We start from the raw sequence: 20,164 nt of genomic DNA, 5'->3' as shown, positions 1-20,164 counted from the left end.
CTAAACTCTTTCGTTGGGTAACATTCCCGTGGTCGGGTATGCTTTAATTGGCATTATCCAAATTTTTTTCTCTATTACTTGTCTCATGAACTTGTCCTTGGTGTTTTTATACGTTAGTTTTTCTACTATAACTCAGTCCAGACTTTTCATTGTTGCTCTTAAAGTCAACTTAGATAAGGAGTCTATTATTGAATTTTTTAACCTCGGTATCTCTTTTACCTCGACTTTCTTGAAGCCAGCTACCATGGTTAGTGCTTTGTCAAGATACTTTTGAATTTCCGCTTTTTGAGCTTCGAACTCTCTATTTATCTGATCAACCACCAGTTGAGAGTCGTTATAAGCGGTTATGTGTTGAACATTCAGCTCAATTGCCAACCTTAAGTCGACTATCAACGCCTCATATTTTGCTTCATTGCTAGATGCCTAAAACTTGAATCTCAAAGCATATGGATACTGTAGTCTTTTCAGGCTAATAAGAATAAAGTGACTCGTCCACCTTGGCTTTTAGCTGATTCATCGACATAAAGCTTCCAATCATCCTTATCTAGGGTTTTCTCTTTTTTTTCAAACTATTTTTTTGGTTGTACCGAGATATATTTTAAAATTAAGTCTGTCAGTACCTATGATTTTTATGCCAATTTAGGTGAACTGTATAGGTCAAATTCGTTAAGCTCTACTACCTATTTGATTAGCCTTTATATTACAGTTGATCTGATCTTTAAACACCTTCTTCACCAATCTTTGGTATGTCACTCTTGCATTCTTTAATCCGAAAGGTATAGCCTTGTAACAATAAAGGCTTTTTTCAGTAATAAAGTTCATTTTATCCCAGTATTCTTTTAACATTTTGATATGATTATAACCGAAATAGGCATCCATAAAGCTAGGAGGTCATGCTTGGCACTATCATCTACTAGTTGATCTATGCTAGGGAGGGAAAAGTTGTTTTTTGGGCAAGTTTTATTCAAGTTAGTAAAGTTTGCACACATTCTTAATTTTTTTTGTTGTGCTTTTTGACCATGACCATGTTGACTATCCACTCAGGGTAATAGACCTCCCTGATAAAGTCAGCTCGTAATAATTTATTAACTTTTTTTAATGACTATTGTTTTTCAAGGTAAAAGTTCTTTTCTTTTGTCGAACTGGTTTTACCTCGGGATTAGTGTGTGGTTTGTGGACCATCATTTCAATATCAATTTTAGACATATCAAATGGCGTCTAAGCAAACGGATTGGTATTATCTTTTATGAGTTCAATTAGTTGGTTTTTATGTTAGAGCTTGGCTTCAATCTATATGTATTATTGATAAATGTTGTTTTAGAACGAGATTGCATGAGATCTTTAGTTGGTTTGGATTGATTTGCATTCGAGTTTGATTTTTGATCAAATATCTTTTTTGTTCAATTAGGTCAAGATCATTTCTTGCGAAAATAGATCCCAACATAATGATTAGTATATTGAAAAAACTTGTTAAACATATTAGTAAAAGTGAAGTACATTCTTTATTTAATGTTGTATTTTGATTGGCATTTTAGCTTAGTCCAAGTAACATCAAATTGTTCGCACCGACTTAAGAGCTTAGTCGTTTCTAATGTTGTTTTAAAAAATTCAAGAAATGAAACAAAATTAAACTTTTTCAAAGCTTAAGAGCTCAAAGCAGCTTAAGAGCGTGCTTCTCCCAGTTGGTCTTACATTTGTGTTTTTGTTAATGATTTCCTGCTTCTTGTCAATTTTTTATGTTGGCTCTTCTTTGCTTTTGACCTTGGTATCGACTGAGTTGCTTGTTTTCTTCCTAGTCGTATCTTTTATTATTGTGACGTAACATTATCGTGCCGTGGACTAGTCTTCTTGAACTTCTTCAACCCTTTTAGGTGTTGAAAATTTCACTTTCAAATAAAGAGCTAAGCTTATAAGCCATATAACAAATTGGTTAGGTCAACTTAATATTATGTTATAGGTAAATGGGACATCCACTACCATGAATTCTATGATTATGGAAATTGTCTTTGGTTCAATCTCTCAGGAGATCAAAAGCTTGATAGTTCTTCTTATGGGCACCTGCTCATTCCCAAACCCCACTAATGTGGTGGTGATTGGTTTTGACTAATCTTCGTCGATCCTTATTTTTTTAAACAACTATAGTACATGACGTCAATCAAACTTTCATTATCAAATATGATTTTTTTTACCACATAGTTATATGCCAGGGCTGTGATCATTATGGCATTGTCGTGTGGATGTTGGATTTCTTTTAGATCTTTCGAGCTAAATGAGATCGGGTCATCTCTTCAGTCTTTTTTTTTTGGCCAATGTGCCTATTGTCATTACCATGCCTGGGTTAAACTTCCTTTTCATCAAGGTGGAATTACCTCATGTGATCACATTAATTACCCCAATAATTGGTCTATTATTGTTAGCTTAGCCTTCTTTTTAATTTGACTTTTCTTCTTGAGCATCTCTTTTTCCTGCTTTGTTCTTCCCTCTTGCCCTGGGTGAGCACTCTGTGGTCTTGTCTGTAGTCAATTCTAAGTTGGTCTTGTCTTCTCTGTCCCATAAATCTCTTCAACTGACATTGTCTTATCAGAGCTTCAATCTCATTTTTTAGGTTGACATAATCTTCGATATTATAGCCTATGTTTCTGTGAAAAGCATATTTCTTTTGTCGGATCTCTTCTTGTATTTTGTCTCAATGGCTTAGGCCATTTGAAGTTGAGATTTCTTTCAATTTGCATCTAAATCCTTTCATGGAAGGTATCTAATGTAGCTTCTTTCTCCACTAGGGCTTCTAGCCCTATGTCGTCTCTTTCTTGGGGGAATCATAAAAATCTTTACCTTTTTTATGATTGAGGAATAAGGATGAGTTTCTCTCACCTTGACCATCAAAGAGGGAAAATGAACTTCTTTCACCTCAATTAGTTTTCATTATAGCTTCAGCATTAATACATTTCTCTACTATTAACAGGACATTGGCCAGAGTTTTGGTCAGTTCTAGTGATAATGTCAGCTTTATCGTTGAGTTCACTTGTCAGTGTGGTAACAATGGTTGTCTATTCCAAGTCTTTAACTTGTAAAGCTTGGTGTTAAAATGTGTGACATAACTTTTCAAAGTTTCATTCTGCCCTTGGTGAATTGACATTAAGCTTAGGGTCATTGCTCTTTTGGCTACTCATAAATCTGGACAAGAAATAATGGTTGAGCTTATTGAATGTAATGATTGACCTCAGCTCCAAGTTGCTGTGCCAAGATCGAGCTATGCCTTTTAACATAGTGGTTAGACCTTTGCACATTGGAGCCTTGTCTGCCTCCTGCATCATTATGTTGGTTTTATAAAAGTTTCAAATGATTAAAAGAGTCAGAAGTACTATTATATGTTTCCAAGGTTGGCATATAAATCCTTTGAGAAGCATGGCTCTATCAATTTCTTTGGTAAAGGGTGAGATCTCTAGGAACTTGAGCTCATCCTCAAATACCACTACCTTCATTTTTAGCTCTTTTTTCATGGCTTATATCCGATCTTCCAATTTTCTATTCGATTGAAATTCATGGCCTGTTTGTTTAGATTTTTAGTTGTGGCATGTGTTAAATTGTGGCTGAGACGGTGATGAGTTGGGTTTGTATGTTTTTTTTCTCTAGAGGCTGAGGAGGCCTTCACTTTTTCATAGCTCGGTTGTCCGATAGTAGCTTTTCAGCCAAGTGTGATTAAGTTTGACACTTTTGAAACTTGTGTTGGGGTTATAGTTTGCAACATCTGCTTGAGAGTTTGTATTTATTCTGTCAGGGCTTGAAATTGTTCCATGGTCAGTCCCGCCTATGGTTGAGCTGTGCGGACAGAATGTTGGCTAATGTGAGTTTCGATTTCAGCCAAGTTAGCTGCCTCTCTTTCCTCTAAGGTTCTTTTTCTTGGTAGCATTGTTTTGTGCTCGGCTAATATGAGATCTCCTACATGGCGTGCCAAATGTTAGTGTCGAACTCTGACCTAAAAGTATTCTTGTGAATACAGAAGAGAATGATGGTTAGAGGCAAAGGCATAAAGTGTTCCCTACATTTGCATTTCGACGCGCAAGTTAATAAAAATCAAGTCAGCAAAAAAGTAGAAAAAAGAGAGAGAAGTGAATGGGATCAACTTGCCTTCATGTTGCTTGAGTTTTTATATTTATAAGTAAGCTGAGAAAGACCATAAGAGAACAATTAAGATAGGACTAAGTTGAGGTGGCATTGACCATGTCAAGCGATCTAATATATCAAGTCGGCATAAATGATAAAAATATTGTTGATTTTTTGCTAAAGGATTTAAGAGGAAAAAAAATCACTATGCCCCTAACAGTTATAGATATTAATTTTTGATTTAAGATAGTCGGATTGATGTTCACGATATATAACCTTGTTTAAGGTGAGGTCCATTCATTAAAGGTGGACTTGGACTCTCATGCCTCGATAACCATCTTTACGAGGGATTTAGCGTGTATTTCATTGCAAAAATAATGGAGGTTTAGAAGTGATGTTGGCGTTAAATTAATACTAAGGTAGCCTCCAAAGGGTAAAATATAAAAGTTCCCATGAACCAATGGGCACCTCAGAATTCATCTCAAGCATCTGCATCTCTCATTGGCTACAGTTAAGATAAAGCGTGAAAAACAGTCGTTGGAAAGCTAAACTGTCATTGGAAAAATAAAAGTATATCTATTCAAGTTTAATCAACTGGACAGACTGTAGCTCACTCGGAGAAGATCAGATCAGGGAAACTCGAGAGTGAAGAAAATTGAATAAACTTATAAACTCAAGAAGGCAAGTTCCCAGTCTTCCACTCACAAATTCAAAGGAAAAATAAATAAGAAATTTAAGATATTTTCCTTCATCCTTTCCAAATATCTAAATGGATTAAAAAATGTATAATTGGTATTTATCCATTTTTATGTCTCTCCAAATTTCTTTTTCTCACCATATTCTATATTGTGAAAAACTTATGATACTTGTAAGAAACGTCGCAACCAATCTTGATTAAGCAAATGATGGAATTGCCCATAGAACCCTCGTTTAAAGTTTCCAACAATAATCTGTAGACATCTCGGTTGCTGAACGTTAATTGTGCTTTGTGCCCTACAATATTGCTTGCAGGTTCTAAAATTCTAAATTCCTCCACATAATAATAATAACGGTAAGGGACATGAAGAAAGAGCCACAGCTAAATGCTAGCAAAGAAATAACTTAAAAAAAAAAAAAAAGAATAAAACGCCAACTGTTTCATGAAAATGAGGGAACGCCTTCAAGAGGGATATACCCTGTCATTGTGATTTTGGACTCTCTCATCATCGAAATATCACAAAATAGAACATCATTCCTTTAAGATGATGAAAAAGTTATGCTGCTAAAAAGAAAAGAAGAGTAGATCATGTTGAAGAAGCCTTCTAACCAATGAGTAAGCTTCCGACATTTTCCAGGAAACTCTCCATCTTCACTGGATCATGGCAAGACTTGCATGTACACAATGAATTGTCTCCATCTTGCTGGTTTGACTGAGTCAAATAATATATATGACAAAATGTACTCCATTTGGGGGTTATCCATCTATAGAGCTTTATCCATCGGATAGCAACCGAGGACGCGGAGAAATTTAGCATATTCCTGCCAAAGATAACATCTCATCTTCAGATTCAATCTGTCTGGGTGAATTAAGGGAAAAGAGAAGGGCAAGGTAAGTCACGCTAGATTGTGGTTTTCATCCTAAAGGATGAAAATACAAAAAAAGAAGTGTAGGTTCATGGTCAACTAAGGAACTGCTGCATGGACAAGCAAACGTAATTTTCCACGTAAGTCCACTATGAGGCAAGGAATTATACGTTGGAAGCTAGTTAAGCAAGCATCACGCACCAACTAGATTTGTATATGCTAAGAACAAAAGGTGGAGAATCTTTAAAACCACGTGGTGGAATACACGGTGGACATGCAGTTATGACGTGCAAGTAATGTTAGAGACATGCCGACTAGAACAAGTTTAATCAAGCTGATATCAAGCTCTAATAAAATGAGAAAACACAGATTGAGCCAAACGAGACAATGTACTTAGCTAACAGATAAAGATGTGAAAGGTTAGTGGCATCACTTAGAAAATTCCGCATGTACTGACTATACTGACTATTGACCCACACAAATCTTGGTACAAAAAAAAGGATTCCAATGGCTTCTGGAATTTCAGTCCAAAAAAGAGGACATTTGGTAGGAAAAAAAATATGATCATTACAAGTTTGAGAAGTCATTAAAGAGTTTGAGAGGACTGACCTGTAAATGTCCCAATGCATTTTGGGCGCGCGTTTCTGCCATAGAAGCTTCAAAATCAATGTAGAAAAGATAGTCAAAGTACCTGGCACCAGACATCAATCAGATTAATTGCATTAATTTAACTATTTATTTGTTATGATAATCTCTGTCCAAAGCAGAGTTTTGTGCTTTCATTTTCAAGGTGCTGCTGTCAATTTCTTTTTCTTTTAACCTTCACATACCACCAACTTCAACTCTCACTTGTTTAACCACTCATATTTATTAGGCATACCTTGAAAAGTATTGCATCAATAAGATCTACTGTCCATCAATATATATATTAATTCTGGAATTACCAAGATCCAATTTCTAGTAGTATATCTCAATAGATATGACACTTACTTTGCACTCCCTTTGTTAGAATCATCGACTACTCTTAGAGGACGCCCTTTTTGTGGTCGACTCTCTATCTGAAATTTGCTCCAAAAGGCGAGATAACAATCAGAATCAATCAGAATCTTTTGACCTTATGATATGCCAAAGACTGAACACTTTGTTATAATTACCTTTGACAAATTAATACCCCTTAGAGAAAACACAGCCAAAGCTTTGACTAGCACTCCGGGACCGTCTTCTAAAGAAAAAACAATGCTTGTCTGGAAAGTGGAAATATTATCAACAAAAAGGAAATATTATTTCATCAAATAAAATACAAGTGACTGAATTCAAGGAGTTATACCTTATAAAGCCTGTCAGTTCCTGGAATTATGGGATCTCTAGCGAGTATCAAAAACCTGGTAATATTGTCATCATCGTCCTGATGCATGAGATGAATTAAGACAAATCAAATTGGTTTTGTCAGATACCAGGATTAGAGGCAATAAAAAAACTTTCCATATAAAAACCAAAATAGAACAGGCAATGCTATTTTACACAAGTCTTGAACATAGTAAGAGTTTATGAATATTGACTGCACAAGCTTTGATCTGGCTATATTAATCCTTATAGATAACTCAAATCTGTCTGAAACAATGTGATTTAGAAGAAAATATAAACTCTTGAGTCTGAGAAAGAAATCAGAGTAGCCCAAGTGAAGACCAGAGTGCTTGTTCAAAACAAAAGTTGGATACTATTAATCCAACTTCCCACCACCCAGAATGGTGATAATAACTGCACGGAGTGCTAAGCCTATGATACGAAAATCAATTAATTCTTAAGAAACCAGGATTTCTCTTCTTCTAGGAATCTATATGGCACCAGTGAGGCATAAGAAAACTGAAGGTTTGACCTGGATTTTTTCTTCAAGAATGTCAAGCCCATATAGTGCTGCTGCTCGAGCACTTGCTATAGCGCCCATATCCCTTTTGCCACTTGAAGCAACCATCTGTTCCAGCAACTTAGCATGTAGAGCATCAGGAAAAACAAAGAACAAGAAACGACCAAAATATGACTTATGAGGAAATTGAATTAGCACAAGAAGATCTCCAAAAGTACCTGAGCAGCACCAGCAGAATCATCAGCATTAACTCTAATAATGCCCAATTGGGTAAGTCTCATCTCACATTGAGCAAGTGCCTGAAAATGAGGATATTGTCAGGAACACTAACATTACAAGAATCTGAACCCCCAACTTCAACACAAAGGTTAACTGCCCTTCAAATCTGCCAGATCTTGAAGTTTGCATATTTGACAGAGCCAATTCTTAAGTGATGTAATATATTTTAGTACTATGTCCCAAAACATCAGGTAACTTCCAGAACAAACAAGAAACTAAAGCAATATGGAAGTATGAACATGATTAACCTGGGGATGGCTTAAAACACGCTTCACTTCCTGCTTCCTAACACCAGGCAATGCCAAGAGGCAGTGATTAACAACCAACTGCACCTCCCTTACTATGTGTAACCTATGCCGGAGGAGTAAGTCATAATTACGGTGGACGCTACCACCTACAGAATTCTCAATTGGGAGAACTGCTTTATCCACCAACCAAAGTTCAACCGCCTGTTAAAAGAATGTAATAGTATAATGGAGACATTTGTTGCATGCAGTAACAAAATAACAATAAAGAACTCATCATTCGAACCTTGAATGTTGCTTCAAATTGGTCACATGGCACAGTCTCACAATTAGGGTATGCTTTAAGGGCAGCATCCTCACTATATGCACCTGGGATTCCCTAAAATAAGTAACAGCTAATATAAGTATAGCAAGAAATAGATGGATGTTTAGTCGAAGAATGAATAAGTTTCAGACCTGAAAAGCAACCCGCATGTTTGAACCAGCATCAGGAAATGGAGATAGATCAGTTTTAGACAGGGGTTCTACAGAACAGTTATATATTCAATCTTAGAAATTGAATCAACCAAAACCAAGTAGGGTCCAAGTTATAGAAAGATAATATACAACACCCTATAAAACAAAAATACAAGAAAATGGCAATAAATTTATAGTGCATGCTGACAATCAATCAAATTTTTTTCTTGCTTAATAGCAATCTTATGTATAGCTTGAATATCTAAACCAAATCTCCACAACTCAAGAAAATAAGTAAATTCACATAGGTACATAATCCAACCCAATTAAAATACATATTATAATCTGAGAATATAATATCTAAGAAAGCAAGGTATTCATTGTCTACAACTATGAATTAATCCCTTCTACATGTAAGATGAAGAAGTTATATTCCTTTATCCGTACACATGCAGAAGGTGTTCGTTTGGGAGTAGTTCAAACCTAGAACATCAAAATTCATCCACGTGAGAGTGCCACACATCTCGAAAGTTCCAAAAAAGAAGATTCCTAATCATACCTATACGTGTCGTCAAAAGGTATTGCTCATAAATATAAGAGATACCTCATTCATCATAAAATCTTACTTGGAGCTTCAAAAGAACATAATTAAGATCATAAGCATCAAAAGCCACTAAAAAGGTCAATCTTAATTGCCAGGCATTGAATCATATTTCTAGGACTTATTTTCCTCTAAACCAATAGTTCCATGGGATCTAATACTACAAAACACTGCTTCCCAGCTGGGAACAATAGCAACCATCGTCTATCTTTTCACATCTACATATCCTTAAAGCACGTTCAAACAACTACAACAACAAAACAACTTATTAAGCCTTATATCCCATAACTCTAGGGTCAGCTACATTCAAACAACTGACATTGAATATAATTAGCCCCACAAATAGCATTCTGCATATCAAATAAAACATCATTCAACCTAGAGCATGTTCCAATTATCAGTCATTACTGATTACCAGGGTTGCAGATAAAAGCATCTGTTTTTAGGGAATAAAAACATTCAAAGTAGAACCTGGCATAAAAATTACCAACAAATAGCTATAAACATTAGAACAGCTAACTGGAGTAATCTACATTACCCTCCAACATATTTCTGGATCCGTTTCAACCTCAATCAAATATTTGCATCAAAATTGAAAAAAAAAATTAGAAAGAAAATTCTTTTCCTCCATAATTCAATTAATGCTAATTTACAGAACAGAGTATAACTACCATCACACCAAAAAGTTCCTAGAGCAACAACCCAATAAAATTACTAGGAAGAAGATTTTAAACAGATTAAAGCCAAACAATAGTTCAAAAAACTATAACCGAGTTAACTTACTAGGAAGAAGATTCAAGTCCTTGTGAAACGCACTGGAGACATTGTCCTGAGCTTGATCAATCTTCCCAGTCCGAGATGTCTTGACCCCGGGAGTGTTAGGCTTCTCATCTTCAACAGGATTGATAGCTCTCTGTGCCGAAGCACAAAAAGCATAGCATTCCCATTTGGAAGGCCTCAAATCCAACACAATCCCACCTCGGCTAGACCCCAAATCCGGTGTCCCAAGATGAGAGTGAGGCGTTTGAGAACAAACCCAGATTGGAGCACACTTCAAAGCCATCAAAACAAAAACAAAAAAGGAAGCAATTTGAAACCGATTAACACACAATGTCAATGTCCTACTATGTTTTTCCAAAAGAAAAAAGTTAAGGCCAAAGCTTCAATCTTTCAGTGAAACATAGTCATGAAAAAGAAACAAGTTTGGTGGTGTTGGTGAAGAGTTTTGGGTGATACGCAGTACACAACGTGGAACGAGAATGCTGGTTAAAAGTTACTGGGCCCCACAAGACAAAAAACACTAAAAAAGAAACGAAACTTTTCCACTGCGTTTTTAAAGGTACGCTGGAGTGAGAAATCAAACAATTGTCCAAGTAAATTCAAAGAACCGGGTAGAGGGAAGGGAAGAAGTGGTAGGTGGAACAGAAAGTTGGCTGCACGTTTGCTTAGATTCGAGAGTGTTTGACGCCAAACAAAGAAAGAAAAGAAGGCTAATGCCAACCAATCCAATGATACCATTTCCATTTGTGCTTTGAATGGGAAACTTTGTTTCTTTCCTGTCTTGTTTAACAAGTGAAGTGAAGGACTTACTGGACCTGGCCTACATCCTGGAACAGCTACCTCCACCAAACTCTGCATATATACACAAATACAATGGGTGTAATCAGCTACCGGTTTTGGAAACTTGGAAATGTACCCCATTGCCTTCCAAACTTTACAGTAACGCCTGAGCTGGCTTCAACCATAGCTTAAATATTTTATTGCTAGTAAATTTGAAAAAAAAAATTTCTTAGGCTAGGCATGTAATTTCTTTGAAAATTTTTAAGGGGCACTATTAAAGTAATTTTTAAGTTTTTAAATAATTATATTTCCTAATTTTAATAATGATCTTAGTAACCTGATCATTTTCTTGAAAAATCTTAAGTAATTTTCTTAAAAAATTTTTGGGTGATGTATCATTTAAGGTTGCATATTCTTTCCTGATTTCCTTCACACATTAACTGAGTATTGATGGAAATAATTAGGAGTTAGGACCACATTCTTTTACTGTTGTAAAGTGGACTAAAGGAGTCTCCTTTTTTGTTGTTGTTACCCAATCAAGAACAAAAATTATAATCTAATATTACTATATAGTTGTTGGACATGAACATGATAACTAACTCGAATTATTCTCTATGATGCTTTAAAGATGAAATCTTCACAGTAAACAATCTCATGTGATATAAAATTTCACCAGTTCATTTTAACTATGCATTTCTACTGGATATCATGCCAATTGGGGACATGACAAAGTTCCCATTATTTCCATTTGGTGTACATGGATTGGCAATTGACATGGTCAAGCTTTTTTTTGGAGGTCAGCATCAGTACAGTTACTGAGACTTTGTCAATCAACATTAACTATAAGGAGTGGGGTCCTTTTATGGCCTTTCAATAAAAGGGCAGTAATTTACAATCTGATATTTCAGGCATGAGAATTAGTGATAATGCCAGGGAAACAATGGAAATAGGAAGTGTTCCCATTTCGTCATGAATGGAACTGGCTACTTTCCTTGAAAATGAATGGAACCGGAGGATTTATAGAACTGGGGAAGTTGGTGGGATGATGCACTGCAGAAAATCACCATTTAACTAACCCTCTCTTAATTTCTTAACCTCATTCGCAGGATACGAAAATATAATGAACAAGTATTGCCTTGTATTTTTTGTAAATGACTAAAAGCGCATCTTCATTTATGAAGCAAAAAATTAGGTGATGACTAGACTATCGTATTTCCAACTTGTTCCAAAGTTCGGGATTTCTTTAGTCTTCTTTTTTGTCACCCGAAGTTTCTGATATTCATAATTCAATTATGGAGGTATAGATATACCAAGATGTTTAAGGTGGAAAGAGAAGGGAAAACAAAGACTTTGAGGCATGAGGTGGGGACTTTCACTTTCCTTTTTCTAAAATAAATGACAGTGGTAGATAGTTAATGATTACAAGCACGATGAAATTAGTGAGAAGTACAAGCTTGCTTCCCATCCCAGTATATCAAAGATGAGCCGACATCCATCCTCTTTCCAGTTACATACATTGCATCAAGGGAAAGATAGAGAAAGGGAAATTAACGCAGTGTTTAGTTTGAAAAAACAGAATCATTTTCTGTTTTTATTTTCTTGGAAAATGAAAAACGTCACTGATCACTTTGTCATTTCTTTCCTTTTTCTGATAGATGCCTGCATTTTCTACGCTTAAGGGCCCAGCTGTTTATAATTTAACCAAGCTAGGAACACTTACGTAGTTTTACATGACTATTAGTTGTTTAGTTGATTGACAGATAAGGAAAAGATCTTTGGCCATGTCCTTGAATTGTACCAAAAATAGTTGTTGAGTTAGCTATGATCCTTTCTTTTTTTGTTAAAGATGAGGGTGTTTAATCAACTACTACTATTTGCAATATATTTTCCCCTGATAATTGTACATTATATAAGAATAATTGGTGAGGTTGAACCCTTGCATTTTCAGCTTTGATCAATTTGTCTAGAACTTGAGGTTGAAGTGATTACTCAATCAAAGCAAGTTAATATTTATGGACCCGAGCACTACAATATGATTTTTGTTTTGGATTATCTCTTCGATTTTCTTGGGCCTAGGCCTATTTTTGATGACTGCATCTGCGACCAGGTTAGTAGGCCTAGAGATTTAATATGAACAGATATACATTCTTCAATCTCCAGTGCTGTACACAAAATTAAAATTCAATTCCAATAAAACATGATTTATCAAATTATGTGACAAAACTTAAGAGTTTTATGAGTGACTGGTAAATTCTTTAGTTACACAACATCCTTGCTCAATTCAAACTTGTTTCGTTTCCTATTAAAGGAAAGAAATCATATAAGAATCAGACAAAATTTATTTATTAATATCGTCGAAGATGAAAAGAAATTGATAGAATTTTTAAAAGAAAAAATAATAAAGAATGGTGATAGAATATATATTTGTATGGGCCCTTGGAGCAGCTTTCATGCAAGGGTAGTAAATTCAGCAGGTTTCAGCGATTCACAAGCGAGAAAATCTTGTTCCAATGGGGAAGTAAGTCATCGGAATTGGAGGGCTTTTCCTAGCTTTGCTTTCCTTTGATTTGGCTTCACAACCAGCTTTAACTTTGGTTGATTTTGGACTGTCCTGTCCCTCGGACGCTACCTTATTAGATCCAGAAAAGCAACTGACGAAGCTATTTAAGAGAGCCATGGAAATTTGGGTTATAGCTTGAAGAAAATTCTGCGGATTGAATCTTTCTTTTGTAAGAGTAGTAGTAGGTTGGACATAGACTTTCATGGTGGTCTCTTATATATAGGGACGCTGTTGGCTTGTCGACTTATGACGAGGAAGGAGAGAGTAGAATATATTTTTCTTGCATATTTCGTGGAAGAGTCCAAAGAGGAGGAAAGGATGCATGATCCTGGACGATCAGGTTGCTTTCAGTTTGTTTTTGGTGCCTTCACGGAAAGAGCTGGCTCTGTTTCAGCGTGGACAACAAGCAAATGTTGAAGTTGAAATTCAACAGAGAATATATTTGTTGAGTTTCATGCCTTGTTAGTTAAGTAATGCATAGATTTGGAACTCTTCCTCTTCATTTTTTAGCATAAAAAAAAAAGCATTACACGAAACACGCTTCGATATTACTCATCCATATTTTTTTATATATTTGCTTTAAATAAAATACTAAATAGTCATAAGCTTTGAACTTTGATTTTGTGTTTTTGTTGGCTATTGTGATATGTGATAGAATATTAAATTTATAACTTAATAATTAAAATTTAATATTTATGATTGTAAATGGGTTATGTCATAAATAGTTTTTAAATTATATTAAAATATTTAATGTAATATTTAAATTTAAAATATTTTTAATATAATATTTTAATTATGAATTTATTAATTAATATGATATTTTAAAAGTTATTTATTCATCATATATCATCATTTTAAGTTAATTACATTAAAGACGAGTATCATATTAATTATTAAATTTTAAAAATTTAGATATCATATTAAATATTTTATTATAATTTAAAAATAATTCATTATATAAATTTCTTTCAATATTATAAAATAATATTTAAAAAAAAGTGTCTCTATTTAGGCCCAAAATGAAGAAAAAGGAAAGAAAGCCTTATACCATGAAATCATTTATCACACCTTGATTCCAATGCTTTTAATACATGAGTATTCATTTTTAATTCTTCTTTTGCCACTACACTTGTTCCAATTGAGCAGATGTAATGGCCTTCTTGATATGGAAAACAAATCTAGGAAAAAGGAAAATGCCTGCATGCTGATATTAATTCATTCACCAAATTAAATTACTTTGTCCAATTAAAAGAATATTAATGAGCTTAGAAAATTCATATGGAATGCTAGAAATAAGAGAAAGTAACTACTCTTTTATGAATATGCACATGAGAATGCCTTAAATTTGATGAAAAAAAATTCCATCAACATCCAATTTTTTTTTTTTTTTTTTGTTTCTTCTGCTCTAACTTATACCAAATGAGAAAGGTTAAAATGGAAATGAAATGAGATGCGAGGGGAAAAAAATCCGTAAATAAGAGAAAGCGACTTGTCATTATGAAATGCCCTTAAATTGGACCAAAAAAAAAAGAAAAAAAAATGAAGATATTGTGACCTACCTCTCCTGAAAAAGGAACATTCCATGCTAAAGGGTTCATCGACATTGTCGTGTCCCTTTTCAGATTAAAAAGGTTAAAAACTTGAAATAAAATTTGACGTAAAATCATAGGTTTGAGATTGTAGCAAGTAAACTAAATATATATATATATATATATATAGTGAAAATGGAAATCGAAACATCAGCATTATTGATGATAAGAATCCAAAAAGAGAAGACAAAAGATACAGAGAGGCAAAACAGTTTTGGATTAGGGGATGGTCATAAGTGCTCGTAACTCCAGTTTAATTTAATTAATAGATCAAATTAATTTAATTTGATTAATTAATTGATTATCAGATTAATTTTAATTAATTTTTAAAAATAATTTTAAAATTTTTTTATTTTTAATTAATTCGATTTAAAAATTAAATTAATCAAAATATTATAAAACTTATACCTAAAATAAAAAATATATGAAATTGTCCACTTCATTTATTTTAAGTTATTAAAATTTTTAAATATTTTAATAGTTTTATTAGAAGAATATATTTAATTTGTTTCATGTATAAAAAAATAAAAATTTAAAATATAATTTAATTTAATATATTTTATTATTTGATTAATAAAAAATTAATTAAATTAATTTCAATAAATTAATTTTTAAATTTAAAAAATTTAATTCAATTAATAAAAATAAAAAAAATTTAATTTTAAATAATTTAATTTAAAATTAATCATACCAATTGAATGAACACGCTGAAATGGCGTAGCGAGTGAAATCTGTTGCCAGAGACATAGTTCCTCGTTCATGGTTGCACTGGGTCACGACAAAAGCCTCTCCTTGGACTCTCTTTCTTTCTTTTTAACATTCTGTTTCCTCTTTCTTAAGCCCCCACTAATCATTCCGTTTCAGATTGCACTCATTTATTACTTTTGGGGGTCAAATTCTCACTTCAAATACTTCCACTGCTCGCTCGTGTTCCATTTCTAGTTCTAGTACAACCAAACCAATAATTTCGCACCAAATCACCCAATAGGGATTCCGATCGTCCGATATGTATTCCAATAGTAAGGTTCAGTCCGGATAGATTTCATTGCATTCAATTCAATTTTAATTCATTTATATTATTTTTTAAAAACAAAAATATCTTTTATTTTTAAATATATATAAATAACATTAAAAGCCAAATAATCTTTAAAATTTAAAAATGAGAAAAAACCTAAACCGATTCAAATCAATAAATTCAATTCAAATTAACTCAAATGTTTAAATTACTCGGTTCAAGTGAAATTTAGGTTATGACAAATCAAAATACTTCACACTAACAAACCTTTGTACTTTTATTTTTACAAATTGAAATAAAACTAAACCGTTATCTATTATAATCGTCCTTGGTTTTAGCATTTGATCAAACGCTTTCTCTTCGTCTTTCCCCTTCAATAATATATAAGTGGTAAATCAAAGTAAAGAAAATGCCTTCCTTAGCTTTTAATACTTACGATTTCTCATGTGTGTGAAAATGAGATAATAACCCTTAAAAAAACCTTAAAAAATGGCCTAAAAAGATCAAGAAGATTTTAAAGCCATAATTATCCAAATGATTGAGATGATGGAATATTTGTTCCAAACTTTTTTTTTAAGCATTCAAAATATGAAAATACTGAGCTAAATTAAAAGATCGTGTTGAATTCCAGAAAATGCTTACATTAAAAGACTTGAAAAAGGCTGTCTATGACCGTGATCTCATTAATTGTGGCTCAAAAGAATAGAAGACAACCGTTAGATTGGTGGTGATTGATGAAAAGAGCAAGATCCAACTAAAAGGAGCAAGATCATGGAAATCATCATTGGGACCGTCCAGTCTAACCCCGTGATATCGTGCACTGCAGCTATACAAAAACATGAATTTAAATTAAAGAAAAAAAGAAAAGTGGAAAAGACAAAACAAAGAACCGACGGTGAAGCGAGAGGTGTTTTGCCTGTTTGGTCTTTAGACTGGACCTGTCTTAAGCATCAACAAAAGCAGTGCCAGATTGCGTGTGTCTCGTCCCTCTCTGCACGCTGCCCAATAAAATTTTTTTTAACTCAAAGACGATATTACCCCATCACCTATGCTATTGCCTTGACATTTTCACTTTCTCCATCCAAAAAAAAAAAAAGTTGAAAAAGGATCGCTAAAATTCACCAAATCAAGTAGTAGTAGTGAAAGAGAATAGAAACGAAAAATGTCCAGATCATCGTCGGCGTCTACGACGACGCCATTTCAAGCTATCAAACCGGAGGATTACAAACACAGCCCTGTTCACTACGCTGTCGTTTTGGGTGATCATACGACTTTGACTCGACTGGTTTCCACTGTACCAAAGCTAGCTGATCCTGCTCAGATTCACTCCGAGTGCGACTCACTGACTCAAGAGCGCCTAGCCGACCAAATCTCCGCTGTTCTCGACCACCGTGACGTCCCATTTCGTGAAACTCCTCTCCACCTCGCGGTCCGCCTAAACGACGCCGTAGCCGCCAGAACACTCGCTGCTGCTGGTGCTGACGTGTCGCTCCAGAACGCTGCAGGCTGGAATCCTCTCCAGGAAGCACTGTGTCGCCGAAGCTCCGACATTGCGTTGGTTCTCCTAAAATTACACCACCGCTCCGCCTGGTGCAAGTGGCGCCGCCGTTTACCTCGCGTAATTGCCGTCCTCCGCCGAATGCGGGACTTTTACATGGAAATCTCCTTCCACTTCGAAAGCTCTGTAATCCCATTCGTCGGAAAAATCGCACCTTCCGATACCTACAAGATCTGGAAACGCGACGGTAACCTTCGAGCTGATACTTCATTAGCAGGCTTCGACGGCTTAAAAATCCAACGCGCTGATCAAAGCTTTCTCTTTCTCGGAGACGGCGATCACCTCCACAACATTCCTTGTGGCTCATTGCTAGTCCTCAACCGCGACGAACGCAAAATCTTCGACGCATTCGAAAATGCTGGAGCTCCGATGAGTGAATCCGACATTGCAGGTTTTTGTTCCCAAACGAGTGTGTACAGACCGGGAATGGACGTAACCAGAGCGGAACTTGTAGGAAGAACTAACTGGAGACGCCAAGAGAAAACAGAGAGCGTCGGTGAATGGAAAGCTAAAGTTTATGAAGTACATAACGTGATTTTCAGCTTTAGGTCACGAAAAGTTGCCAGTTCTGAAAATGACGTCGCGGGAAGTGAACAAGTGCTACCTTTAGAGCTTGACGAAGACGATGACGGTTTTTTGGTTTGTGAAAATCCGAATTTTGCCATGCCTGATAGGAGAAGGCACAGTAGCTTTGTGAGAGAAGAGAGAGAGTGGATTTCCGTTGGGAGGAAAAGTGTGGATGTTTTTCCTTCTTCAGCTGCGGCGGCGGCTGCTGCCGTGCCTCCTAGAAGATCGACCACTTTTGCGACGGCGACAACAGTGCTGCCACCTCCGCAAACTAAGGAGAAAGAGTACGTGCGAAGTTTACGGCCGTCTGTTTGGTTAACGGAACAGTTCCCATTAAAGACAGAAGAGTTGTTACCGTTACTTGATATTTTGGCTAATAAAGTGAAAGCTGTAAGAAGGATGCGAGAATTGCTGACTACAAAATTCCCACCGGGCACATTTCCGGTCAAGGTAAGAAGGCGAAGTATTAATTTTGTTTTTTTTTTTTTAAAGTGGGGTCCACGTGGATGTCTGTTTCCTTGGGAGAGTGTCTCTTTGGAGTCTTTTGATGCTTAGGCAAGCAAGCAAGGGATGACAAAGGGAAAGGATGTGCGTTGAAGTTCTGTGCTTTGCTTTGTTTTGCTTTTTTCTCTGATTAGTGGGGAAGCTTTTTTTTTTTCATTTTTGTGGGGGAAACTCTGTCTTTGGTCGGATTCACTGACTTGGACTTCACCCAGCGTTATATTTGAGCAGCGGTGATCCCCCTACGGAACCCACATCATCCGAGGTTTCTTTTTCTCATCAGACAAGGCATTGCCTTGTGGCCCATGATTCTTTTGTTTGTCGTCGCCATGATCCGTCCAAGTCATCTGGACAAACCATTGATGACAACGTGGCAGGATCATGGATGTCCAAGGAATCATGTGGGACCATTGTTTCACCGCTAAACTGTCCTTTCCCATTTGAACTGTAATGGGAGGAGATTTTTTTTTCACTTTTTTGACTTGGTGATTTTCAGACAAGGTGGGTTTTAATTGTTTTTGATTGGCTAAAAGTATTGATTTATTTGTTTGGTGGGGGCAGGTTGCAATTCCAGTCGTCCCAACTGTGAGGGTGGTGATAACCTTCACAAAATTTGTTGAACTCCAATCAACAGAACAGTTCTACACTCCGATGTCAAGTCCTAGATTTTTTTCTTATGGAGGAGGAAGAGGCCAAACAGAGGAGGACCAGAATTCATCATTACCATCATCGTCTTCATCGTGGTCGTCCACGGCATGGTTGAGGCGAAGCAATAGTCAATCGGTCTCTGCTAGCAAGCAGCAGCAGCTGCTGCGTAGCTCTTCTTCAACGGCACAACAAACGGATCCTTTTGCTATTCCTACTGGATATACTTGGACCAGTGTTGATGACAAGTCCAGCAAAATGAAGAAATCTAAGTCCACCAGGAAATCAAAGTGAAATTTTCAAAGACAGATTGGTTAAAGGAACTGTACGCTATGTCAAAATTTGATTGGGATTGCAACATGCAATTTATAACGTAGATATACAATCCCTTTTGAATCATTGAAGTTTTGACTGAAAGGGAATATGGGTTGATTAAACATATTGCACACAATTTTGTTTAATTGTAGTAATTCTTACTTCTGATCTACCATATGTTTGTGTTTTTCAACTTTTTCGTGTATGACCAATAGGTGTTCTTTGTAGCATTCAATGAAAAATGGGTAGGAAGACGTCATTGCTAATTTGAAGGATGAAACTATATCAGGGAACATTATTAGAACATCCATAAAGTTCTAGAGAATGGGAAAAGAGACGGTGTCCAATGGGAACATTTCGCTTATAATTTTCTTTTAATAATGTTACAATTATTCAATTATATTAAAAAAATTATGAAAGGTCTATTAGTTATAAGTGTAAATGTCATATAAAATTTTGATAGTTCTCATAATTCTAAATTATGATTAGTTAATTGTATTATAATCATTGCAAGTAATATGTATCTGTCTAAATGCTATCTCTCATTTCTTCCTTTTTAAGTTTTTATTTTATTCTTTACATTTATTTTTTATTTGGTTTTTAATTTAATTTTTTTATTAAATAATTTTGTAAAAAAAAAACAAGTAGAAATGATAAAATAATTCATATTTAATTGATTTTGATTTGTATTGATCCAATATAAGTGTGATTTTTTTTTAAAATTGAGATCAAATCAAGAGTT

The 20,164-nt window shown here is 35.1% G+C and overlaps 2 protein-coding genes across 4 annotated transcripts; one reads left to right on the top strand and one right to left on the bottom strand.

Annotated features, from left to right (window-relative positions):
- Positions 1–5,116: 5,116 nt before the first annotated feature.
- LOC111275203 (arogenate dehydratase/prephenate dehydratase 1, chloroplastic) lies at positions 5,117–10,938 on the bottom strand. Of its 3 annotated transcripts, none has more exons than XM_089755381.1 (12): positions 10,703–10,934; positions 9,896–10,163; positions 8,512–8,579; positions 8,342–8,434; positions 8,059–8,259; positions 7,750–7,830; positions 7,544–7,639; positions 6,995–7,072; positions 6,822–6,911; positions 6,658–6,725; positions 6,277–6,358; positions 5,117–5,622 (listed from the first exon to the last, which is right to left on the bottom strand). In XM_089755381.1, the coding sequence occupies exons 1-12, from the start codon at positions 10,811–10,813 to the stop codon at positions 5,566–5,568; spliced, it is 1,293 nt and encodes a 430-aa protein (XP_089611507.1). In that variant the 5' UTR covers positions 10,814–10,934; the 3' UTR covers positions 5,117–5,565. The 3 variants fall into 3 exon arrangements, with proteins under 3 accessions (XP_089611507.1, XP_022716118.1, XP_089611508.1); XM_089755382.1 differs by having other exon boundaries at positions 5,542–5,660; positions 10,703–10,938; XM_022860383.2 differs by lacking the exon at positions 10,703–10,934 and having other exon boundaries at positions 9,896–10,559.
- A 6,060-nt stretch (positions 10,939–16,998) lies between these two features.
- LOC111275200 (uncharacterized) lies at positions 16,999–19,614 on the top strand. The gene is made up of 2 exons (XM_022860380.2): positions 16,999–18,411; positions 19,024–19,614. Exons 1-2 carry the CDS (start codon positions 16,999–17,001, stop codon positions 19,399–19,401), a joined length of 1,791 nt encoding a protein of 596 aa, XP_022716115.1. The 3' UTR covers positions 19,402–19,614.
- Positions 19,615–20,164: the final 550 nt, after the last annotated feature.

This window comes from Durio zibethinus, chromosome 26, assembly GCF_047325235.1.
Source record: "Durio zibethinus cultivar Kanyao isolate XHJ-2024 chromosome 26, ASM4732523v1, whole genome shotgun sequence".
Classification (NCBI taxonomy): Eukaryota; Viridiplantae; Streptophyta; class Magnoliopsida; order Malvales; family Malvaceae; genus Durio; species Durio zibethinus.
This window is presented reverse-complemented; position numbering and strand designations above follow the sequence as displayed.

Bases quoted from the DNA above. Each gene is read 5' to 3' on its own strand.
- LOC111275203 (XM_089755381.1), bottom strand. From the start codon at position 10,813: ATGGGGTACATTTCCAAGTTTCCAAAACCGGTAGCTGATTACACCCAT. The intron at 8,580-9,895 runs GTAAGTTAACTC...ACTGTTCTGTAG, and splicing joins GGACTTGAATCTTCTTCCTA to AACCCCTGTCTAAAACTGAT. The intron at 8,435-8,511 runs GTCTGAAACTTA...TACTTATTTTAG, and splicing joins ACATGCGGGTTGCTTTTCAG to GGAATCCCAGGTGCATATAG.
- LOC111275200 (XM_022860380.2), top strand. From the start codon at position 16,999: ATGTCCAGATCATCGTCGGCGTCTACGACGACGCCATTTCAAGCTATC. The intron at 18,412-19,023 runs GTAAGAAGGCGA...TGGTGGGGGCAG, and splicing joins CGGGCACATTTCCGGTCAAG to GTTGCAATTCCAGTCGTCCC.